Source organism: Bubalus bubalis, chromosome 5 (genome assembly GCF_019923935.1).
Source record: "Bubalus bubalis isolate 160015118507 breed Murrah chromosome 5, NDDB_SH_1, whole genome shotgun sequence".
Classification (NCBI taxonomy): Eukaryota; Metazoa; Chordata; class Mammalia; order Artiodactyla; family Bovidae; genus Bubalus; species Bubalus bubalis.
This window is the reverse complement of record NC_059161.1, coordinates 74,825,628-74,852,328: the sequence shown is the minus strand read 5'-3', so window position 1 is coordinate 74,852,328 and position 26,701 is coordinate 74,825,628. Positions and strand designations below refer to the sequence as shown.

Sequence of the window (26,701 nt, the reverse complement as noted above, 5' to 3'; positions counted from 1 at the left end):
TATCTTGCCAAGCAGCAGTATGGTACATATCAAAGATAGCTTTGTTTTTATTTGTCAAAGAAAAGGTGTTCTCCACCAAGAATAATCATTCTTAGGAAACAGTAGTTAGATGTAGCCATATGTATTCCATAGTCAAATGTGTTTTGTTTTACATTTTCCTATTTCCAAAAATATATTAATATTATAGAAAAAAAGGGTAAAGGCTTTAAAAGTAATATCGTTCATATTGTTGACTAGGAATGTTGAAAGTGGCTCCAAAATTCTGCAATAAAGAAGATATACCAGCAAAATAATAATGTAAACTACTATTTACTGAAGATTACTATGCTCCCCAAATCTGCTAAATGATTAATTTGTACTGCTAAAGGATTTATTTGTACTATCTCATTTAATGCAGCCCAGTACCACTGATAATTTTTTTTTTATGGAAGTAAAGTATCATAGACAACTTAAATAACTCACCCAAGATTGTAGAGTTAGGGTTCAGATCAGGCAGTCAGACTCCAAGGCCCAGGATCTTAAGTCTTAAGCTTCCCTGTCGTAACAAACACCCTCTTCCAACAACACAAGAGAAGACTCTGTACATGGACATCACCAGATGGTTAACACTGAAATCAAATTGATTATATTCTTTGCAGCCAAAGATGGAGAAGCTCTATACAGTCAACAAAAACAAGACCAGGAGCTGACTGTGGCTCAGATCATGAACTCCTTATTGCCAAATTCAGACTTAAATTGAAGAAAGTAGGGAAAACCATTAGACCATTCAGGTATGACCTAAATCAAATCCCTTATGATTATACAGTGGAAGTGAGAAATAGATTTAAGGGCCTAGATCTGATAGAGTACCTGATGAACTATGGACAGGGGTTCGTGACATTGTACAGGAGACAGGGATCAAGACCATTCCCATGGAAAAGAAATGCAAAAAAGCAAAATGGCTGTCTGGGGAGGCCTTACAAATAGCTGTGAAAAGAAGAGAAGCAAAAAGCAAAGGAGAAAAGCAAACATAAACATCTGAATGCAGAGTTCCAAAGAATAGCAAGAAGAGATAAGAAAGCCTTCCTCAGTAATCAATGCAAAGAAATAGAGGAAAACAACAGAATGGGAAAGACGAGAGATCTCTTCAAGAAAATCAGAGATACCAAAGGAACATTTCATGCAAAGAGGAGCTTGATAAAGGACAGAAATCGTATGGACCTAACAGAAGCAGAAGATATTAAGAAGAGATGGCAAGAATACACAGAAGAACTGTACAAAAAAGATCTTCACGACCCAGATAATCACAATGGTGTGATCACTGACCTAGAGCCAGACATCCTGGAATGTGAAGTCAAGTGGGCCTTAGAAAGCATCACTACGAACAAAGCTAGTGGAGGTGATGAAAGTCTAGTTGAGCTATTCCAAATCCTGAAAGATGATGCTGTGAAAGTGCTGCACTCAATATGCCAGCAAATTTGGAAAACTCAGCAGTGGCCACAGGACTGGAAAAGGTCAGTTTTCATTCCAATCCCAAAGAAAGGCAATGCCAAAGAATGCTCAAACTACCACACAATTGCACTCATCTCACATGCTAGTAAAGTAATGCTCAAAATTCTCCAAGCCAGGCTTCAGCAATATGTGAACCGTGAACTTCCTGATGTTCAAGCTGGTTTTAGAAAAGGCAGAGGAACCAGAGATCAGATTGCCAACATCAGCTGGATCATGGAAAAAGCAAGAGAGTTCCAGAAAAACATCTATTTCTGCTTTATTGACTATGCCAAAGCCTTTAAGTGTGTGGATCACAATAAACTGTGGAAAATTCTGAAAGAGATGGGAATACCAGACCACCTGATCTGCCTCTTGAGAAATTTGTATGTAGGTCAGGAAGCAACAGTTAGAACTGGACATGGAACAACAGATTGGTTCCAAATAGGAAAAGGAGTTCATCAAGGCTTTATATTGTCACCCTGTTTATTTAACTTATATGCATCATGAGAAACGCTGGACTGGAAGAAACACAAGCTGGAATCAAGATTGCCAGGAGAAATATCAATAACCTCAGATATGCAGATGACACCACCCTTATGGCAGAAAGTGAAGAGGAACTAAAAGCCTTTTGCTGAAAGTGAAAGTGGAGAGTGAAAAAGTTGGCTTAAAGCTCAACATTCAGAAAACGAAGATCATGGCATCCGGTCTCATCACTTCATGGGAAATAGATGGGGAAACAGTGGAAACAGTGTCAGACTTTATTTTTCTGGGCTCCAGAATCACTACAGATGGTGACTGCAGCCATGAAATTAAAAGACGCTTCCTCCTTGGAAGGAAAGTTATGACCAACCTAGATAGCATATTCAAAAGCAGAGACATTACTTTGCCAACAAAGGTCCGTCTAGTCAAGGCTATGGTTTTTCCTGTGGTCATGTATGGATGTGAGAGTTGGACTGTGAAGAAGGTTGAGCACCGAAGAATTGATGCTTTTGAACTGTGGTGTTGGAGAAGACTCTTGAGAGTCCATTGGACTGCAAGGAGATCCAACCAGTCCATTCTGAAGGAGATCAGCCCTGGGATTTCTTTGGAAGGAATGATGCTAAAACTGAAACTCCAATACTTTGGCCACCTCATGAGAAGAGTTGACTCATTGGAAAAGACTCTGATGCTGGGAGGGATTGGGGGCAGGAGGAGAAGGGGATGACAGAGGATGAGATGGCTGGATGGCATCACTGACTCGATGGACGTGAGTCTGAGTGAACTCCGGGAGTTGGTGATGGACAAGGAGGCCTGGCGTGCTGCGATTCATAGGGTCGCAAAGAGTCGGACACAACTGAGCCACTGATCTGATATGATCTGATCTGATCTGTTAGCTCAGTTGGTAAAGAATCTGCTTGCCGTGCAGGAGACCCCAGTTTGATTAGTGGGTCAGGAAGATTTGCTGGAGAAGGGATAGGCTACCCATTCCAGTATTCCTGGGCTTCCCTTGTGGCTCAGCAGTAAAGACTCCACCTACAGTGCAGGAGACCTGAGTTTGATCCCTGGATTAAGAAGATCCCCTGGAAAAGGGAATGGCAACCCAGTCCAGTATTCTGGCCTAGGGAATTCCACAGTCCATGGAGTCACAAAGAGTTGTACACAACTGAGCGACTTGCACTTTCACTTTCAAGAAGGAATGAAGTACAAATGAAACATACCTGGAAAATATACATTAAAAAAAAAAAAAAACTTACTGACACTTTGAAAATGTTTATAAATGTTTATCTCCCAGTAACCCTTCAAACAAAACTCAGTTAAAAATATGATAGGTATGACTTTAATCCATGCAGAAGCTACAGAGATTATGGTGAAATATTTTTGATTTTTATAAATGTATCACATTTATTTTAGAATGTGTATTTCTTGTACTTAACAGAGTTCATAAGCTTTATTCACCAAGTGGAATTTATTGTACAAAATGGGAAATCGTTCATGTATCTTCACAATAAATTTTGCATACGTTGACTTTTTGATACATTTCTAAAGCCACTGAGCAGGCTATTCTAGAGGGGAGAAAGAGAAACTACATTTTCTGTGATAAACTTACCTTCTTTTTAAAAAGTACTTTTGAAAATCTCTTTCAGAGATTCTTTTATCACAGAATGTATCTTTTGTTAACTTCTACACAAGTGAGAGAATGCCATTGCTATAATTTGGACAGAAATAAAGAGTATTTTTTTTATGAAATCAAACTGATAAATTGAGATGTGTATATTTATAATTTTAAATACAAAGCAAAGTAAAAAACATACAGGGGACAAGCAGGTATTATAAATGGGATGAAGTGTGCTATATTATTGAGACTATAAGACAAGTATATATAGGCTGTTCATGACATAATATACATAAAAATTCAGTTGCTACAGCTCAATGGTTCATGATCACAATAAATGATTTTATTAATTGGATTGTGAAATTGTTTTAAAGAATTTCCCATTTAGCAAGTATCTATATTCTGTAGTTTCGAAATTCTTGTAGGTGACTCTTTGTAAATATTTGGTGATCACGTCATCACTTTGAACACCACACAGATACTTCTTTGAACTGTGCTTGTTCCTCCCTGAAGTTGGGAAACTCTGGAGTATGTAGGACAGCAGCTGTGCTTTGAGCCACATTCACTGTTTGTCTCTGTGCGTGTGTATGTGTGTGTGCTTTTGTTGCAGAGAAGGCCAGCAGTCACCAGAACAGTGGCAGAAGATGTATGGCAGATGCTCTGGGAATGAAGTGTACCACATCGTTCTGGAAGAAAGCACATTTTTTGCTGAATATGAAGGAAAGAGCTTCACATATGCTTCTTTCCATGCACACAAAAAGTATGTTTCCTTCTCAGAATGGAATTAAAATATTAATTTACATCCAGTTTTCCATAATGCAACCCATATTGGTGCTCATATTGAAGTATTTTTGAATTATTATCATAATTATTGAGACATTTGAATTCTCACCTTTTGTATGGTCTCTACAAGTTAAGATTATTGGGCATAAAGTATAATTTAGTAGGAATATTGACTGAAAATGAAAGCGTTTTTCACTCAGTCATGTCCAGCTCTTTGCAACCCCATGGACTATAGCCCAGCAGGCTCCTCTCTCCATGGAATTCTCCAAGCAAGAATTCTGGAGCGGGTTGCCATTCCCTTCTCCAGGGGATCTTCTTGATCCAGGGATCAAACCCAGGTCTCCTGTATTGCAGGCAGTTCTTTACTGTCTGAGGCACCAGGGAAGCCCAGTATTGACTTTAGCATCTTTTCAATTATCTTTAAAAACATTTTAATGCTGTAGAAATTCACAAGAAAATGAGTCTTTTATATAGATCTAAATTTTAAAGTGTTAATTAAAATACTGTTTTATTTTTTGGCCAAATTAAGATATACATTTGATGGTAAGACCCAGTATAAACACAAAAGTTACCCACGCCCAAAAAAATGCCCTTACTAAATGATATTTACTTTGATGTTTTCCTTTATCTTTTATTCCATTCTTTTTTTATTAAAAAATGTATATATAGTCTTAAGTATCCAAATTGATTTCACAAAACACTAAAGATATTGGATTTTTTTTTTTTTTGGTTTGGTTTCTTCTATAAAGATAAGAACTTTGAACTTATAGGATCTCTTCAAGCTTTAAAATCTTCCTATCTGAGGTTTTAATTTTCCTTTGCCTTTTAATAGTTTACTTATTTTCTTAATATGCAAGCTTAAGAAAAAAACTAAGACCTTTGCTGAACTTTAAACTTAAACTCCTTTATTTTCTTTTTTAAATTAAGGTTTGGTGTCTGCTTGATTGGTATTAGGAGGGACGATAATAAAAACATTTTGCTGAATCCAGGTCCTCGATATATTATGAATGCCACAGATACATGTTTTTATATTAATATTACCAAAGAAGAGAATTCAGCATTTAAAAACCACGACCATCAGAAAAAAAGCAATGTACCAAGGTCATTTTATCATGGACCATCTAGATTGCCTGTACATAGCATAATTGCCAGCATGGGTAAGTATAAACAAATTTGAAAATATAATTAATTTCCTTCTTTAAAAAGAGTAATAACTATATTTGTTTTTCTAAAAATTCCGAAGTCAAATTTAAAATATACTTGTGTGTATTACAAACTTGGTGACTAAATAACTAAATAAATACACAGAACAAAATTTCTAATCTGTTAAACTGGTAAGAAATTAAAATAGTTCAAAACTTCTAACAATAGTTTCATATATCTGATTAGAATATAAACACCAGACACTTCTGTATTTCTCTGTAAGTTCTACGTTCAATTATCAATAATGGCTCTTTCAGATTCTCTCTCTGTTTCCCCAAACTCCCCAATCTTTTATCTAATCCTTACTGAAGTTGGCTTCTGTGACACAGAATTTTTTTTAAAAAGATTCAGACAAATAAGAACTTCCATTAAATTTTGTCACCAAACCACATAACAACCTACATGCACTTAGTTTCTATCACAAGGAAAATGTGTTCCTTCTTTTAGCTTATAATATTTTAATATAAATACCCTTACTTATGCAGCAAGCCATTCTCCATTTCCCTCTTAGGGACTTCCCGTTTTTATTAATCCTCATTACTTGAATTCTTATTGTTTTTAAAATCACCAATTTGTTCTTCCTCCCTGCTTCTCTTTCTCTGACTCTCTTCATGTCTCTCTTTACACACACACACACACACACACACACACACACTTCTGGATGTCATGCCTTGACATCTTCACAGATAAATTACAAGTGTTGGCTTTAGTTGCTGGCTTGAAATCTGACCATTCCCTCATGTCTCTACCAGTTCAGTCTGAAATCTGCAACCAGTATGTCACTGAAACTGCTCTGGAAAGGCCCCTGCTCTACTCTTCCTCACTAAATCCAGTGGAATCGTCACAGCCTATGACAATATTGACCATGTTCTTCTTAAAACGCTCTAGTGCTATTTCCTCTGCACCCTGCACATTCATTTTCCCTAAATTGTTGCATCTGCTCTCAAAGATTCAATTCTTCTCCATAAATTGATGATCCCCTTACCTAAACCATGACCTTAAATGTCTTTTCATAGCAACATATTCAACTGTCCACGGGCTATTTGGAAAAATCAAACAAGCATTGGAAAAACCAATGTGGTATATTCAAATTGAGCTAATCTTTCTCTATTCATTCAAAACAATTTCCTCCTTCATTTTTTCTTTTTTGCTAAAAAGTGTGATACCATCATCCTTTGATTTGTAATGACAGAATTCTAATGTTTCACTATTTTTCTCTTCTTATACTTTGTATTTCACTGAATTCCACTAAATTTGATCAAGTGGCCTCTAAAGTCATTCGTTGCCATGTCCACACTCAGTTTGGTTGATCTGGGTCTCCATCATCTGTCCTTCCACTGCAGAATCCCCCTGGTCTCTTCTCCATTCCTCCAGCCTTGCTGCCTTGCAATGCTCTCCAACTTGCTACCAGAGTAACAATTTTTACATAATGTTATAATCACGCTCCTGCATTAATCTTTAATCTCTTCCTATTAGCTATTGGGAAAAAAGTCTAAATTTTATACTATAAAAAGTTTTACAATTGGATGATCAAGCTCTTTCTCTCTTTTTTTTTTTTACTTGAAGCAGTCCTTGTTTTCCCAGGACAGTACCAGATTATATACATTGTCCTTGTGCCATTATGAAGAGAAATCCACTTTGATTCTTAGGAATACCCTCATTTAGAAGATAACTTACATGATCACTTTTAAGTATCTCTTTAAAATAATTCCTTCTTATATTTTTAGTCCCACATTTTACCATTCCTTCAGTTGCTATCCTAAGTCCCAATCATATTAAATTCCTTTCAGTCTTCACTAATAGTTTTTCATCATCCCTTCAATTGCTCTCCTTAGCCCCAACCATATTAATTCATTTCAGTCTTTTCTAGTGGTTTTTTACCAACGGGCCTTGATGCACTGTTTCCTCTGAAAGGATCTACTCCCCAGCCCCCAACTTTGCTTATATAACTACCTCTAATCATTTGCATCTCAGTCTTAACATCACTAACTCTGAGACATATTTCATGGCCCTGCTTGGACTTTGTTAGATAACTCAGATTGTCATTGATGCAACATATTTTATCTTCTATAGAAGTTTTACTTGTTGGTTTCACATTTCTAAAAGTTACTTGTTGAGTACCTAGTCCATGCCAGGAACTCTCACAAGTATTTGTGATGGGAGGGTGGGACAAGTGGACAGAGTAGCATTGACATATATACACTATGATATGTAAAATAGATAGCTAGTGTGAAGCTGCTTAACATAGGGAGCTTAGCTTGGTGCTCTGTGGTGACCTAGACAGCTGGGGATGGGGAGGGAGTGTGACTTGGGAGGGAGTGTGACTCATTAGGGAGGGTATATATGTATACATGTAGCTGATTCATTTCTTTGTATAGCAGAAACTAACACACATGGTAAAGTAGTTATACTCCAAATTAAGAAGAAGTATTTGTAATTAATTAGAGAACAAATGAAAATTCCTTGCTTCCAGAGCTAATATTTTATCATGGGGAAGTCTGGCCATAAACAATACATATAAAAATCAGTAAAGTACTTAGTAGATTAGAAGGTGATAAGTAGTAAGATAAAAGTGAGAAGAAAACAGAGCTAGCAAAAAGCATGTATGAATTCTAAGACAATTGAATTTTTAGGTGGCTTGTAGGCCTCATTGAAAAGGTGGCATTTGAGAAGATGCTTGAAGAAAATAGGGGCATTATGCCTGTGAATGTCTGAAGGAAAAGCACTCCAGGGAGAGGTAATAGCTGGTACAAGGGCCATACAGGAGGGGTAGGAACCTGATTGATGTGCTCCAGGATCAATAAAGGGGCCCTCATGATGCAAACACAGTAATTTGATGGTAAGAGTGTAAGAGAAGTAGGGAGAGAAGTAAAAAAGGGCCAGAACATGGTGGGCTCTTTGAGTCAATGTAAGAATTGTAGCTTCTACTCGGAGTGAAGTGGGAGTCATCACAGGGTTTTCAGCACAGCAATGGTGTGGTCTCACCTATGCTGAACTCCATCTTCACAAAATCACTATGGCTGATGTTAACAATAGATGCATAGGGTCAAGGATCCAGTGTATTTTCGAGTGGAAGTGGTAGGAGAGAAAAAATTATGGGTATACTTTGAAAGTAGGGTGCCATTATTATTATTTTATGATCAATCTATTTACTTTTTCTTTTTTTTACTTTACAATATTGTATTGGTTTTGCCATACATCAACATGAATCTGCCATGGGTGTACACATGTCCCCCATCCTGAACCCTTTCCCACCTCCCTCCCAATACCATTCGTCTGGGTCATCCCAGTGCACCAGCCCTGAGCATCCTGTATCATGCATTGAACCTGGACTGGCAATTCATTTCACATATGATATTATACATGTTTCAATGTCATTCTCCCAAATCATCCCACCCTCGCCCTCTCCCACCCACAGAGTCCAAAAGACTATTCTATACATCTGTGTCTCTTTTGATGTCTTGCATACAGGGTTATCGTTACCATCTTTACCATATACTGTATTGGTGTTTTTCTTTCTGGCTTACTTCACTCTGTATAAGAAGCTCCAGTTTCATTCACCTCATCAGAACCGATTTAAATGCATTCTTGAATTAGAAGTGAACTGTAATAGAGAAGTGTGAAGAACTCAAGGATTTTAGTATCAGTTCTGTTCATTTCAGTTGCTCAGTTGTGCCCAATGCTCTGTGAACCCATGGACTGCAGCACGGCAGGCTTCCCTGTCATCACCAACTCCCAGAGCTTGCTCAAATTCATATCCATCAAATATGATGCCATCCAACCATCTCATCCTCTGTCATCCCCTTCTCCTCCTGCCTTCAAACTTTCCCAGCATCAGGGTCTTTTCCAGTAAGTCAGTTCTTCCCATCATGTGGCCAAATACTGGAGTTTCAGCTTTAGCATCAGTCCTTCCAATGAGTATTCGGGACTGATTTCCTGTAGTATGGATTGGTTGGATCTCTTTGCAGTGCAAGGGACTCTCAAGAGTCTTCTCCAACACCACAGTTCAAATGCATCAATTCTTCAGCATTCAGCTTTCCTTATGGTCCAGTTCTCACATCCATACATGACTACTGGAAAAACCACAGCTTTGACTAGATGGAACTTTATCAGCAAAGTAATGTCTCTGCTTTTTAATATCCTGTCTAGGTTGGTCATAGCTTTTCTTCCAAGGAGCAAGCATCTTTTAATTTCATGGCTGCAGTCAGCATCTGCAGTGATTTTGGAGCCCAAGAAAATAAAGTCTGTCACTATTTCCACTGTTCCCCCATCTGTTTGCCATGAAGTGATGGAAGTGGGTGCCATGAACTTCATTTTTTGAATGTTGAGTTTTAATCCAGGCTTTTCACTCTCCTCTTTCACTTTCAGCAAGAGGCTTTTTAGTTGCTCTTCACTTTCTGCCATTAGGATGGTATCATCCATGTATATGAGTTTATTGATATTTCTCCTAGCAATCCTGATTCCAGCTTGTGCTTCTTCCAGTCCAGCATTTCACATGATGTACTCTGCATATAAGTTAAATAAGTAGGTTGACAGTATACAGCCTTGATGTACTCCTTTTCCGATTTGGAACCAGTCTGTTGTTCCCTGGCCGGTTTTAACTGTTGCTTCTTGACCTGCATACAGATTTTTCGAGAGGCATATAAGGTGGTCTGGCATACCAATCTCTTTAAGAATTTTGCACATTTTATTGTGATCCACACAGTCAAAAGCTTTGGCAAAGTCAATAAAGCAGAAGTAGATGTTTTTCTGGAACTCTCTTGCTTTTTTGATGATCCAACAAATTTGGCAATTTGATCTCTGTTTTCTCTATCTTTTCTAAATTCAGCTTGAACATTGGAAGTTCACCATTCATGTAATGTTGAAGCCTGGCTTGGAGAATTTTAAGCATTACTTTGCTAGTATGTGAGATGAGAGCAATTGTGTGGTTGTTTGAGTATTCTTTGGCATTGCCTTTCTTTAGGATTGGAATGAAAACTGATCATTTCCAGTCCAGTGGCCACTGCTGAGTTTTCCAAATTTGTTGGCATATTTAGTGCAGCACTTTCACAGCATCATCTTTTAGGTTTTGAAAGAGCTCAACTGGAATTCCATCACTTCCACTAACTTTGTTTCCTAAGGCCCACTTGTCTTCACATTCCAGGATGTCTGGTTCTAGGTGAGTGATCACACCAGCAAGGTTATCTGGGTCATGAAGATCTTTTTTGTTTAGTTCTTCTGTGTATTCTTACCACCTCTTCTTAATATCTTCTGCTTCTGCTAGGCCTATACAATTTCTGTCCTTTATTGTGCCCATCTTTTTATGAAATGTACCCTTGTATCTCTCATTTTCTGGGTAAGGCTTTCTTATCTCTCCTTGCTATTCTTTGGAACTCTGCATTCAAATGGGTATATCTTTCCTTTTCTCCTTTGCCTTTTACCCCTCTTCTTTTCTCAGTTATTTGTAAGGCCTGCTCAGACAACCATTTTTTTCCTTTTTGCATTTATTTTTCTTGGGGTTGATCTTGATTACTGCCTCCAGTACAATGTCATGAACCTCCATCCATAGTTCATCAGGTACTCTGTCTATCAAATCTAATCCCATAAATCTATTTCTCACTTTCACTCTATAAATATAAGTGATTTGATTTAGGTCATACCTGAATGGTCTAGTGGTTTTCCCTTTCTTTAATTTAAGTCTGAATTTAGCAATAAGGAGTTCGTGATCTCAGCCACAGTCAGCTCCCGGTCTTCTTTTTGCTGACTGTCAAGAGCTTCTCCATGTTTGGCTGCAAAGAATATACCAATCTGATTTCAGTGTTGACCATCTGGTGATGTCCATGTGTAGAGTCTTCTCTTGTGTTGTTGGAAGAGGGTGTTTGGTATGATCAGTGCATTCTCTTGGGCAAAACTCTATTAGCCTTTGCCCTGCTTCATTTTGTATTCCAAGGCTAAATTTGCCTGTTAGTCCAAGTATCTCTTGACTTCCTAGTTTTTCATTCTAGTCCCCTATAATGAAAAGGACATCTTTTTTGGGTGCTAGTTCTAGAAGGTCTTGTAAGTCTTCATAGAACTGTTCAGTTTCAGCTTCTTTATCATTATTGGTCGGGGCATAGAGTTGGATTACTCTCATTTTGAATGTTTTACTTTGGAAATGAACAGAGATTATTCTGTTATTTTTGAGATGGCATCCAAGTGCTTCATTTTGGACTCTTTCATTGACTATGAAGGCTACTCCATATCTTCTAAGGAATTCTTGCCCACAGTAGTAGATATAATGGTTATCTGAATTAAATTCACCCATTCCAGTCCATTTTAATTCACTGATTCCTAAAATGTCGATGTTCACGCTTGCCATCTCCTGTTTGACCACTTTTAATTTCCCTTGATTCATGAACCTAACTTCCAGGTTCCTATGCAATATTGCTCTTTACATCATGGAACTTGACTTCCATCACCAGTTATACCCACAACTGGACATTGTTTTCTCTTTGGCTCTGTATCTTCATTCTTTCTGGAGTTATTTATCCACTCTTCTCCAGTAGCATTTTGGATACCAACCTGGGGAGTTCATCTTTCAGTGTCATATCTTTTTGCCTTTTCATACTGTTCATGGGGTTCTCAAGGCAAGAATACTGAAGTGGTTTGCCATTCCCTTCTCCAGTGAACCACATTTTGTCAGAACTCTTCACCATGACCTGACCATCTTGGGTGGCCCTACAAGGCACGGCTCATAGTTTCATTGAGTTTCATTGAGTTAGGTTTTTAGTATAAGCAGCAGGAAAATGGGAATGGTCATCCATTTAGATGAGACAGGTATGCAGGGAACCAGTGGAGTTGTAGAATTCAGTTTGGAATGCAGTGCATTTCAAATTTCTGTTAGATATTGAGAGAAAAATGTCAAATAAGAAATTAAACATAATAGTCTAGAGTTCAGGTCCTACTGTATAGCACAGGGAACTATATTCAATATCTTGTGGTAAACCATAATGGAAAACAATATAAAAAAGAATATCTATATGTGTATAGGCTTCCCTGGTGGCTCAGTGGTGAAGAATCCACCTGCCAATGCCAGAGACCTGGGTTTGATTCCTGGGTTGGAAAGATCCCATGGAGGAGGAAATGGCAATCCACTCTAATGTTCTTGCCAGGAAAATCCCATGGACAGAGGAGCCTGGTGGACTACAGTCCATGGGGTCACAAAGAGTCAGACATGACTTAATATGCACAATATGTGTATAACTGAGTCACAGTGTTGTACAGCAGAAATTAACACAATATTGTAAATTGACTAAATTAATTTAGAAAAAGAAACTGAAATGAGTCTAGAGTTCAGGATAGAGGTGTATGCTGAAAAAATTAATTTTGGATTCCTGAACTTATGTATTATGTTTAAAGTCATGAAACTGAGCACAATCGTTGAGAAAATGATTGTGGGCAGAAAAGGAATGAAGACAAAGGACCGAATCTTGCAATGTGTCAATATTAAATATCAAGGGAATGAGAAGAAACCAGCAGAGGAAACAAAGAAGGAGATACTGACAAGGGAAACCAGCTGAGTGTCTTGTCCTAGAATCCAAATGAATCCAGTGTGTGGAGAAGGTGTAGTGATCAGCCATGTCTAATGCCTATAATGGTCAAATAACATGAGAATTGAAAATTGGCCATTGAATTTAGTAAAAAAGTGATTGCTCTTTATCTCAATAAGAGCTCTTTCAGTGAAGTGGTAAGTTGGGGAATGCCAGATCAGAGGGGTTTATGACAAAATGTCAGAAGACAACTTAGGGAAGCTAGGTCTAGACAACTCTCATAAAATTTTGCTGCATGAGAGTAATGGAAATAAACATAAACAAATGAGACCTGAAAGTGAAAGTCACTGAGTCACGTCCAACTCTGCGACCCCACGGACTATACAGTCCATGAAATTCTCCAGGCAAGAATACTGGGTGATAGCCTTTCCCTTCTCCAGAGGATCTTCCCAACCCAGGGATCAAATCCAGGTCTCCTGCATTGCAGGCGGACCTAATTAAACTAAAAAACTTTTGCACAGCAAAGGAAACTATAAACAAAATGAAAAGGCAACTCACAGAATGAGAGAAAGTGTTTGTAAATGATGTGTCCAACTAGAGATTAGTCTCCAAAATTTACAAACAGCTCATACGGTTTAATGTTATCAAAACAAACAACCCAATCCAAAATGGGTGGAAGACCTAAACATTTCTCCAAAGAAGACCTACAGATGGCCAAGAGCCACGTGAAAAGATGTTCAACATCACTAAATTTTAGAGAAATACAAATCAAAACTAAAATGAGATATTTCCTAACACCAATCAAAATGTCTATCATCAAAAAAAAAATCCACAAACAATAAATGAGTGTAGTGAGAAGGAATCCCTCCTACACTGTTGGTGGGAATGTAAATTGGTACAGCCACTATAGATAACAGTATGGAGTTTTCTTAAGAAACTAAAACTAGATCCAGCAACCCCACTCCTGGGCGTATATCTGGAGAAAAACATAACTTGACAAGACACATGCACATTGATGTTACAGCAGTATTTACCATAGCCAAGAAGTAGAAGCAATCTAAGTGGCCATGAATGGAATATTACTCAGCCATGAAAAACAGGGAAATAATGCCATTTGCAGCAACGTGGATGAACCTAAAGACTGTTATATTGAGTAAAGTCAGCCAGACAAAAGAGAAACATTGTATGATATAGCTTATATGTGGAATCTAAAAAAAATATGATACAAATGACCTTGTTTATAAAACAAAAACAGACTCACAGAGCCTTAGAGAGCTAACCATAGTTACTAGGGAGAGGGCAGGGCTGGGGAAAGATAGGGAGTTTGGGATTGACATGTACACACAGCATTATTTAAAATGGATAACCTACTGTTTGGTGCAGGGAACTCTGCTCCATTGTATGTAATGGCCTAAACAGGAAAAGAATTCAAAAGGGCAACAACTGATTCAAGTGGACCTGCTGTCCACTTGAAACTGACACAACATTGTTAGTCAACTGCACTCCAATATAAAAGAAAAAAGTTAAAGAAATAAGTAGAATGTATAATAAAACAGCATATTAAAAAGCAGAGACATTCCTTTGCCAACAAAGGTCCGTCTTGTCAAGGCTATGGTTTTTCCAGTGTTTATGTATGGGTGTGAGAGTTGGACTACAAAGAAAGCTGAGCACTGAAGAATTGATGCTTTTGAACTGTGGTGTTGGAGAAGACTCTTGAGAGTCTCTTGGACTGCAAGGAGATCCAACCAGTCCATCCTAAAGGAGATCAGTCCTGGGTGTTCATTGCAAGGACTGATGCTGAAGCTGAAACTCCAATACTTTGGCCACCTGATGCGAAGAACTGACTCATTTGAAAAGACCCTGATGCTGGGAAAGATTGAGGGCAGGAGGAGACGGGGACGACAGAGGATGAGATGGTCGGATGGCATCACTGACTCAATGGACATGAGTTTGGGTAAACTCCGGCAGTTGGTGATAGACAGGGAGGCCTGGAGTGCTACGGTCCAAGGGGTTGCAAAGAGTCAGACACGACTTAGCAACTGAACTGAACTGAACTGAAAACAAAACAGACTCACAGAGAAGAAACTAGTGGTTAGCAGTGGGGAGAGTGGCAAAATAGATTAAGGGAATTAAGAGGTACAGACTACCAGATACAAGGATAAATGTATAGCACAAAGAATATTGTCAATACTTTATAATAACTTATATGGGGTATAATCTATAAAAACATTGAATCACTGTGTTGTACACCTGAGACTAATAGAAGATTGTAAGTCAAGTTACAAAACAAAACAAGTCAACACAGGGTTGGTGTACAAGGAAAACAGTGAAAGACAGTGGGTAATGGACTCTCAAGATGAATGATACAGACCTGGGATATCATAAGGGGTGGAGGGAAAATGCTCTGAAAGAAGCAGTGAGACTTCTGAGGGTATTTCCCTACTAGTAAAACACAGGCACTCTTTTGGTCTTGCAACCTTCAGAATTGCAAGGAGAGATATCAGAGAAGAGCCAGATTTTGTTAGGGGAAGGAAAAGTTCAAAGAAGAAATTGTTTCTGTAATTGTAACTTCTTTTAAAACTGTGTCTTCCCTGCTAAATTTTTAGTTTCTCATGATCACATCCCCCCATACTCAGCTTGGTGCCAAGTATCAGTGCAGGCAGAATTATCAGGAAGTCACCAAGTTTCCTGTGTTGAGCAGGAAGATGATAAGGAGGTAGTTGGAAGTGATGTGGAGACAAACATATTTGGGAGGTGGTGAAATTCAGAGAACATGGCTCCTTGGGAAGTAGGTGGGAATTTAACTCTCAAAACAAGAGTAGGGTTGAGTTTTACATAAATATGGGTGTGTCTCTTTCCTTCCAAACAGAAATAAAAGGTGAAAAGTTTGTTGAAGCTTTCTTGTTTACTTGGTTGAAGATAGGGAATTGAAGGATTTCTTCAATAGAAAGACAGCTTTCTTTCAAAAGATAAAAATAATCTTACTTCAAAAGATCGCTTTTCCCTCTAAATTATACAATGTGGTCCTCTGCAGAGGATAAATGTCATAAATGTGGATTTTAATTTATAATATTAGGATGCAGATCATATATGGTTTTATTTTGATGAATCAAATTTATAAAATTTAATGTTTAATCAGATCCACTCACCTGATTAATGGAAAAGTTAATCTCATTTTCTCTAGGATCCTCATCCCCCTCCCAAGATGGATTGAACTATAAATTAATCTTTATTTGTGGTGCTAAAAATTACTGAAGTGTACAGTTTCTGATGCCAGCCACTTTTACCTTTGCTCAGAAATGGTGGTCATCATATTGTTTTCGCAGGCAGAGTCATTTTAGACACATTGTATCATGCCCCTCAAAGGAGTCTTCCCCATTAACGGCAGACACACCAGGCTCCCTCTAATCTGAGTGTCATGAACAGTATTTTCAGAGGTCCTAGCTTCTGAAACTTGAGTCCCACATTTATTTCAATATTGAGAAATACCCAGATAGAGAACTCAGATGGTCTCCCCCATCTTGGTTCTATCAACTCTCACATTCAGAAACATGGCCCTTCTGCGTTGTTGTTGTTCAGTCATGTCTGATCTTTGCAACCCCATGACTGCAGCACACCAGGCTTCCCTGTCCATCACCAACTCCCGGAACATGTTCAAACTCATGTCCATCGAGTCAGTGATGCCATTCAGCCATCTTGTCATCCTCTGTCACCCCCTTCTCCTCCTGCTCTCAGTCTTTCCCAGCATCAAGGTATTTCTCAGAGGTTTTTATTTTTATTTTTTTTATTTAATTTTATTTTATTTTTAAACCTGAAACACTGTATTAGTTTTGCCAAACATCAAAACGAATCCGCCACAGGTATACATACGCTCCCTCTCAGAGGTTTTTAGAATTCAGTTGCTGACTTCTTTGTCCATGCTACAAAGAAAGAGATGCTAAAACCCCTGAGGTTTTTTCCTCCCTTTGAAATCTCAGGCTCTTACAGTGAAGAAGGTTGTAAGATCAGACAGAAGTTTCAAGGAAATGGAGAGCGTTTTAATAGTTGCTTCAAAAAATAATACAAAATGGAGACTCAGGGCTTTCAGAAGGATGGCCAGCTATCCATAAACACATAAATGAAGTCAGTGATTGTGAAATATGGTGGCAGTCATCCATTAGATTGATTTTTTTTTTCTCCAGAAAGGGAGAGACAGTCACTTTCCATAAATTGATGTTTATACTAACTTTTAAATGTTACTTAAAAGTCTCAGAGGAATTTGTTTCTTCCATTTACTGTTCCTTGAGCATTCCAAGGAGTCAAAGCCTTAAGCTATTTAAATTCTCTGTTCTTACTGCCTCAAGGCATTTCCATGACTTGTGTGCTCATGATTTTCTTTTTAAGTCAAAAAATCAAATGTAATGATTTCAGAGTATAGCTTCTCATCACTGGGTGAAAAGTTCATCCTTTCCCCTGCTTCCTGTCCCCACTATACTACGTCACATAACATAATTCTGTTTTATTTTCTGCATGGTATTTAGCATTATTGAGAATTAGTTTTTCCATTTTTTTTGTCCATTTGATTATCTTAAAGACAAATCCATATGCATAGGAACATTGTCTGTCTTATTCTTTGAATATCTTGAGTGCCTAGAATTGTGCTTGCCACAGAGAAGGGCTTAATAAATATAAACATTAATTATTCTAATATTAAAAATTAGTTATAAATCAGTTAAAAAGGATAACAACAATACAAGGAGAAAAGATATAATGAGAGATCGATAAAAGTGAAATGGACCAAAATTTTTCATTAATTTAAAATAAATATAAATTTAAACAATTTTTAAAATTTAAATGTCTAAGAATTTCATGATTTCACAAATCTTTTTACATACTATAGACCTAGTTGCAGCAAATACACTTTTTGCACAAATACAGAATTTTTTATCCTTGTGGGTAAAAATGCTCAAACTAAAAAGAAGTAAATCACTTTTGAGATTAAAGGGTAAACAGTGCATAGTATATTTCCTGGTTATACTGACTGTGTTTCATCTCACTTTAATCATTAAATGATTGCTAGTCCTATAGGTGGCAAACACTTTGATGGATTTTCATTTCTCATTGTTCCAGGTACTGTAGCCATAGACTTGCAAGACACAAGCTGCAGATCAGCAAGTGGCCCTACCCTGTCTCTTCCTACAGAAGGAAGTAAAGAAGTCAGAAGACCCAGTATTGCTCCCGTTTTAGAGGTTGCAGACACGTCATCAATTCAAACATGTGATCTTCTAAGTGATCAATCAGAAGACGAAACTACACCAGATGAAGAAATGTCCTCAAACTTGGAGTATGTTTGTAAGGTTTACTGGGACTTGTGCTTGCCGTGAAAAACTAATGTCCTTCCCTTCTGGACATCCCAGAATCAGTCCTACATACTTCTGTCAAAACACTCTTCTTATTAGCCAGTATCTCTCTTGATGATTAAGTATTCTAAACCCTTGAATTTCTGGCTTCAACAGCTATTTACAGTTTCATTTTTCTCTATGTTAGCCTTTATCCTTAAAGAAAAAAATATGTATATCAGTATTTCCATGATAAATCTATATCACATTTTACATTTTTTTCTTTAAGGATACAGTTTATATTTTTCATTTTTATTAAAAATAAGTAATAATGCTTTTATTAAATTATAATGTGCCTTCTACCTTTAGTTTGCTTTTCTACTTCCATATTGAAGTTCAATCAATTATTTAGTAACATGTAATGCAGCTTCTTCCATTAAGCTCTTGTTTGTCTCAGCATTCAGCAATCTTTTTTATTTAATATACACCAATAATGTTTTGAATGAATGAATAAATGAACTACAGTTCATTTAACTAAGATTCCATAGTAAATAGTATCAATATTTAAGCTATTGATCACATTTTAGCCTATGGTAAAGTTTGTTTACTTGTCTTATTCATGTATTATGTTGGTATTTCTTAAGGAAAGCACAGTGTTCAACTGCCTTGACAGTGGAGTCCAAAGGAATTTGTGTCCCTTGGCAGTTTCACTTTATACTGGTTGGGTACAAGTGGCTTTGTTTAAAATCATCTGACCTACAATGCTTTATCTGTACATAGGGTTCATATGAAGATTAATTGAGATAATAGAGAAATGTACTTAGAACAATTGTTTGTGCAGAGTAAGCATTCAGTGAGTATCAATTACTATTAGGTGTAGTACTAGTCCTAGTGGGAATGGTAACATCACTCAGGCATTTCTAATATTTTCCATATAATAGAAGTTCAGTCAATGTTGAACTGAACTAAAATATACTGAAATGGAATGTAGAAAACTCTTTCTATTAATCTTTCACACTTTCAAATATTTATTACAAGAAACTTAGACATATCCACAGAATACAATTTCACTCTCCAAGAAATTAATAACACTCAAATATATTTATGAAATATTTGACAAGAAGAAGGAACAGTTTGACCACCAGTATATTTCTAGAAATGGTGCTCTGATAGAAATTCTTTCTTTACATGTACTTCAGAAAAATTGAGAGGTTGAATATTTTTTATTTCTAGAAAAATGGAAAAGACACTGAAGTAATAGAGGAGACTGTCAACTTCTAAACTTGCAAAATATTCTCCATTTTACTGTCTTAGCTAATGATGTCTGAAAAACAGTTTTAACTAGGTTTGAAATTTCATGGTTTGAAAAATACATTTTCTTAATCAAAAAAGAGCTTTCATATTGGATAAAAGAACCTTTCCTCTACTAAATTTTCTTTTGTCTCTTCAGCTCAGTTCAGTTACTCATTTGTGTCTGACTCTTTGCAACCCCATGAATCGCAGCACATCAGGCCTCCCTGTTCATCACCAACTCCCAGAGTTTACTCAAACTCATGTCCATCGAGTCGGTGATGCCATCCAGCCATCTCATCCTCTGTCGTCCCCTTCTCTTCCTGCCCCCAATCCCTCCCAGCATCAGAGTCTTTTCCAATGGGTCAACTTTTCACATGAAGTGGCCAAAGTATTGGAGTTTCAGTTTTAGCATCAATCCTTCCAATGAACACACAGGACTGATCTCCTTTAAAATGGACTGGTTGAATCTCCTTGCAGTCCAAGGGAATTTCAAGAGTCTTCTCCACACCACAGCTCAAAAGCATCAATTCTTCAGCACTCAGCTTTCTTCACAGTCCAACTCTTACATCCATACATGACCAGTGGAAAAACCATAGCCTTGACCAGACGGACTTTTGTTGGCGAAGTAATGTCTCTGCTTTTTAATATACTATCTAAGTTGGTCATAACTTTCCTTCCAAGGAGTAAGTGTCTTTTAATTTTATGGCTGCAATCACCATCTGCAGTGATTTTGGAGCCCAAAATAATCCCATGAAGTGATGGGACCAGATGCCATGATGTTAGTTTTCTGAATGTTGAGTTTTATGCCAACTTTTTCACTCTCCTCTTTCACTTTCATTAAGAGGCTCTTTAGATCCTATTCATTTTCTGCCATAAGGGTTGTGTCATCTGCATATCTGAGGTTATTGATATTTCTCCCAGTAATCTTGATTCCAGCTTGTGCTTCATGCAGCCCAGCATTTCTCATGATGTACTCTGCATATAAGTTAAATAAGCAGGGTGACAATATACAGCCTTGACAGACTCCTTTTCCTGTTTGGAACCAGTCTGTTTGTCCATGTCCAGTTCTAACTGTTGCTTCTTGACCCGCATATAGGTTTCTCAAGAGGCAGGTCATGTGGTCTGGTATTCCCATCTCTTTCAGAATTTTCCACAGTTTATTGTGATCCACACACTCAAAGGCTTTGGCATATAAATATTCTGGAACTCTCTTGCTTTTTCGATGATCCAGTGGATGTTGGCAATTTGGTCTCTAGTTCCTCTGCCTTTTCTAAAGCCAGCTTGAACATCTATAAGTTCACAGTTCACGTATTGCTGAAGCCTGGCTTGGAGAATTTTGTGCATTACTTTACTAGCAGTGAGATGAGTGCAATTGTGCAGTAGTTTGAGCATTCTTTGGCATTGCCTTTCTATGGGATTGGAATGAAAACTGACCTTTTCCAGTCCTGTGGCCACTGCTGAGTTTTCCAAATTTGCTGGCATATTGAGTGCAGCACTTTCACAGCATCATCTTTCAGGATTGATTTGAAAAAGCTCAACTGGAATTCCATCACCTCCACTAGCTTTGTTCGTAGTGATGCTTTCTAAGGCACACTTGACTTCACATTCCAGGATGTCTGGCTGTAGGTCAGTGATCACACCATCGTGATTATCTTGGTCATGAAATCTTCTCTGTAGAGTTCTGTGTATGCTTGCAACCTCTTCTTAATATCTTCTGCTTCTGTTAGGTCCGTACCATTTCTATTCTTTATCGAGCCCATCTTTGCATGAAATGTTCCCTCGGTATCTCTAATTTTCTTGAAGAGATCTCTAGTCTTTCCCATTCTATTGTTTTCCTCTATTTCTTTGCACTGATCGCTGAAGAAGGCTTTCTTATCTCTCCTTATCTTTCTTATCTCTGCTATTCTTTGAAACTCTGCATTCAATTGCTTATATCTTTCATTTTCTCCTTTGCTTTTTGCAGCTCTTCTTTTCACAACTATTTGTAAGGCCTCCCTAGACAGCCATTTTGCTTTTTTGCACTTGTTTTCCATGGGGATGGTCTTGATCCCTGTCTCCTGTACAATGTCACGAACCTCTGTCCATAGTTCATCAGGCACTCTATCAGATCTAGTCTGTTAAATCTATTTCTCACTTCCACTGTATAATCATAAGGGACTTGATTTAGGTGACACCTGAATGGTCTAATGGTTTTCCCTATTTTCTTCATTTTAAGTCTGAATTTGGCAATAAGGAGTTCATGATCTGAGCCACAGTCAGCTCCCGGTCTTGTTTTTGCTGACTGTATAGAGCTTCTCCATCTTTGGCTGCAAAGAATATAATCAGTCTGATTTCGTTGTTGACCATCTGGTGAAGTCCATGAATTTTGTCTCTTAATTTTCATTTATACTGTTACTTTGATAGCTTCACTTTGAAAATTTTATAGCATAATGTGCAGGTGACTATCTTGTAAAGTCAATAAACAAACCAATTATCTTTGATAATATTTAAACATTATTTCACCAATAACTCTGGTTTTGATGTGGGTCTTATGGAATAGTTCACGCAACCATTTACTTTTTTTTTTCTAAAAAAAAAAAAAATTCATGACTCACGAATATTGATAGAGTGAATCATAATAATGAATTTTGCTTTAAATATGTTTTATAAAATCATTGCTATTTTCTAAAATATATCTAAATCTTTTAAACTGAAGAGTGGAAAGGATCAGTTAGTTAATATTTTAGACTTTATGGTCTTTGCTTCAACTATTTACCTCTGTTTCTGAAGAGATTTGTGAGCTTGGCCGTATTCTGACAGAATTTCAGTTGTGGACACTGAAATTTAAATTTCATTTAATTTTCACATGAGATGAAATAGTACTCTTCTTTTGACTTTTTTCAGCCATTTAAACATATGAAAACTAGTTCACAAAACCATGTGATGAGTCAACTTTGGTCCATGGCCCTTGTTCCAAATTGTTTCTTTATCAGAATATAATTGCAGCACAAAACGTTACTGCATCTAACTTTATCAAAGGGAGGAATGTGACTACAACTGATTTGTCAGACTTTGCCTGCATTATTAAAGGTAATTAGGTATTTCATATTGTTTTACAGATATGCTAAAGGCTACCCACCTTACTCTCCATACATAGGAAGTTCACCCACTTTTTGCCATCTCCTTCATGAAAAAGTACCATTTTGCTGCTTAAGACTAGACAAGGTAAGCACTTCAGGCTGTTATTTTCTCTAAATCTAAAATGATGGCATTGTGTAGTTGCATGCATTTATATAATTTTGTACAATTTTTTGACTGAAATATGTTTATAGAGTATTATTTTTCAAATGTAAATGTTATACATAAGGTGGTGAATTTTATTTTTTTTTAACTGCACTAATGATTACCCCCAGAGAAAGCAATGGCACCCCACTCCAGTACTCTTGCCTGGAAAATCCCATGGACAGAGGAGCCTGGTAGGCTGCAGTCCATGGGGTCACTAAGAGTTGGAAACGACTGAGTGACTTCACTTCCACTTTTCACTTTCATGCAATGGAGAAGGAAATGGCAACCCACTCCAGTGTTCTTGCCTGGAGAGTCCCAGGGACAGGGGAGCCTGGTGGGCTGCGTCTATGGGGTCACACAGAGTTGGACACGAATGAAGTGACTTAGCAGCAGCAGCAATGATTACCCAGTGCTTTACCCTCCACTGATGTACTTGAGGAGTTGATCAGTCATGTTTTTAAAAGGAAAACAAAGGTGCCAGGGCCACAAACCAGAGTCCTCCCCAGATCACTTTGGCCAAATATGCTCTATGTATTTTACTAGGCATTTTTGCCTCAAATCTCAAAGTGGAATTGCTTGATGTGATGCAAGTTAGGTAGTCTATGTGTCGTTCACAAAGATTCATTATCAATTAGACTGGAAGTGTCTTGTTTAATGACTTCTTCTCTGAAGATTTTATACTGGTTCTGGTTCCTGGCTGGATGTTCAGGAGAAATCATCCAAAACAGAAACATTGTAAGAAAGCGGGCATTTTAATCTTTTTCACAGCATGGCCATTGGACATGACCTGTGTAAGAATTTATTTTCCTAATGAATAAGAAAGCACATAAAAAGGACACTCTGCAACTCCCCACCTCCCAGAAATTAAAACATACAACTAATTCTAACCAGGAATTTCTTCTTTTATTCTAAATTTCAGAGTTAGCTGGTATAAAAATCCCAGCTCTATGCTTATAGGCTTTACAATTTAGAGAGATAACTTTATCATTAAATTTCAATTTCCATCTCCCTGTTTGTTTAGTCGTTCAGCGCTCCCTTGATGGGTCACACAGTAGCAAATCCTCCTGCAATGCAGGAGACCTGGATTCCATCCCTGGGTTTGGAAGATCCCCAGAGGAGGGTATGGTAACCCACTTCAATATTCTTGCTTGGAGAATCCCATGGACACAGGAGTCTGGCTGGCTGCAGATCACGGGGTCGTAAAGAGTTAGACATGACTGAGTGGCTTACCACAAGCAGGGAGCCCAGGAGAGCTCAGTCAGTAGATCATCATACTTTTAATCTGAGGGTCCAGGGTTCAAGTTACTGTTTGGGCAAGGTTGACCTTTTGGGCTTCCCTGGCTCTCATTCCCTAAAGGATTCTCCTGTAATACAGGAGAGGTGGGTTCAATCCTTGGGTCAAGAAGATCCCCTGGAGAAAGAAACCAACTCCAGTATTCTTGCCTGGAGAATTCCATGGACAGAGGAGTCTGGCGGGCTACAGTCCATTGGGTCCCAAGAGTTGAACATGACTTACTGACTAAACTACCAATCAGGGAACCGGATACAAGAAAAAGCTAGGCTTTCAGAGGTGAGTCTTGTTGAAGGAGAAATGGAGACTTTCAAAGCCAAAAGATGATAATCTGTCTCTAAGAAGAAGTTTCTGGTTGTTATTGATTAGTCTATGACATCTGGGATTATCCATTCTTTAGGTGGCATCAGTCTGGTTGGTGCCATTTCTTAGAAGGAATGGAGTAGCCATAATAGTTAACAAAAGAGCCCGAAAGGCAGTACTTGGATGCAATCTCAAAAATGACAGAATAATCTCTGTTCGTTTCCAAGGCAAAACATTCAATATCACAGTAATCTATGCCCCAACCAGTAATGCTGAAGAAGCTGACGTTGAACAGTTCTATGAAGATCTATAAGAACTTCTAGAACTAATACCCAAAAAAGATATTCTTTTCATCATAGGGGATGGGAATGCAAAACTAGGAAGTCAAGAAATACCTGGAGTAACAGGCAAATTTGGCCTCGGAGTACAGAATGAACCAGGGCAAAGACTAATAGAGTTTTGCCGAGAGAATGCACTGGTCATAGCAAACACCCTCTTCCAACAACACAAGAGAAGACTCTACACATGGACATCACCAGATGGTCAATACCAAAATCAGATTGATTATATTCTTTACAGCCAAAGATGGAGACGCTCTATACATTGAACAAAAACAAGACTGGGAGCTGACTGTGGCTCAGAAAATAACTCCTTATTGGCAAATTCAGACTTAAATTGAAGAAAGTAGGGAAAACCACTAGACCATTCAGGTATGACCTAAATCAAATCCTTTGCAATTATGCAGTAGAAGAGAGATAGATTCAAGGGATTAAATCTAATAGACAGACTTCCTGAAGAACTATGGATGGAGGTTTGTGACATTTTACAGGAGTCAGTGATCAAGAACATCCTTAAGAAAAAGAATTGCAAAAAGGCAAGATAGTTTTCTGAGGAGGCCTTACAAATAGCTGTGAAAAGAGAAGCAAAAGGCAAAGCAGGAAAGGAAGATATACGCATTTGAAATCAGAGTTCCAAAGAATAGCAAGGAGAGATAAGAAAGCCTTCCTCAGTGATCAATGCAAAGAAATAGAGGAAAACTATAGAATGGGAAAGACTAGGGACCTCTTCAAGAAAATTAGAGATACCGAGGGAACATTTCATGCAAAGATGGGCACAATAAAGGACAGAAATGGTATGGACCTAACAGAAGCAGAAGATATTAAGAAGAGATGGCAAGAATACACAGAAGAACTTTACAAAAAAGATCTTCATGACCCAGATAATCATGATGGTATGATCACTCACCTAGAGCCAGACATCCTGGAATACAAAGTCAAGTGGGCTTTAGAAAGCATCACTATGAGCAAAGCTAGTGGAGGTGATGGAATTCCAGTTGAGCTCTTTCAAATCCTGAAAGACGATGCTGTGAAAGTGCTGCACTCAAAATGCCAACAAATGTGGAAAACTGAGTAGGGCCACAGGACTGGAAAAGGTAAGTTTTCATTCCAGTCCCAAAGAAAAGCAATGCCAAAGAATGTTCAAATGAATGTACAGTTGCACTCATCTCACATGCTAGCAAAGTAATGCTCAAAATTCTCTACGCCGGGCTTCAATAGTATTTAATCCGTGAACTTCCAGATGTTCAAGGGGATTTGCAAAAGGCACACGAACCAGAGATCAAATTGCCAACATCCACTGGATCATAGATAAAGCAAAAGAGTTCCAGAAAAATATCTACTTCTGCTTTATTGACTATGTCAAAAGCTTTGAGTATGTGGATCACAACAAACTGTGGAAAATTCTTAAACAGATGGGAATAACAGACCACCTGTCCTGCCTCTTGAGAAATCTGTATGAAGGTCAGGAAGCAACAGTTAGAACTGGACATGGAACAACAGACTGGTTCCAATGAGAAAGGAGTACATCAAGGCTGTATATTGTCACCCTGCTTGTTTAACTTCTATGCAGAGTACATCATGAGAAATGCTGGGCTGGTTGAAGCACAAGCTGGCATCAAGATTGCAAGGAGAAATATCAATAACCTCAGATATGCAGAAGACACCACCCTTGTGACAGCGAAGAAGAACTAAAGAGCTTCTTGATGAAAGTGAAAGAGTAGAGTAAAAATCTGGCTTAAAATTCAACATTTAGAAAACAAAGATCATGGGATCCAGTCCCATCACTTCATGGCAGATAGATGAGAAAACAGTAGAAACAGTGGCAGACTTTATTTTAG

The 26,701-nt window shown here is 37.9% G+C and overlaps 1 protein-coding gene across 6 annotated transcripts in view; it reads left to right on the top strand.

The window, feature by feature from the left end:
* The window catches only part of KCNT2 (potassium sodium-activated channel subfamily T member 2), a 428,512-nt gene that overhangs the window by 297,833 nt on the left and 103,978 nt on the right, over positions 1–26,701 (top strand). For all 6 annotated transcript variants that reach the window (XM_044943221.2, XM_025286125.3, XM_025286126.3 and 3 more), the window contains exons 15-18: positions 4,173–4,322; positions 5,273–5,502; positions 18,166–18,379; positions 22,766–22,871. In XM_044943221.2, the coding sequence (XP_044799156.1) occupies positions 4,173–4,322; positions 5,273–5,502; positions 18,166–18,379; positions 22,766–22,871 (700 nt within the window). The remainder of the gene's footprint in view (positions 1–4,172; positions 4,323–5,272; positions 5,503–18,165; positions 18,380–22,765; positions 22,872–26,701) is intronic.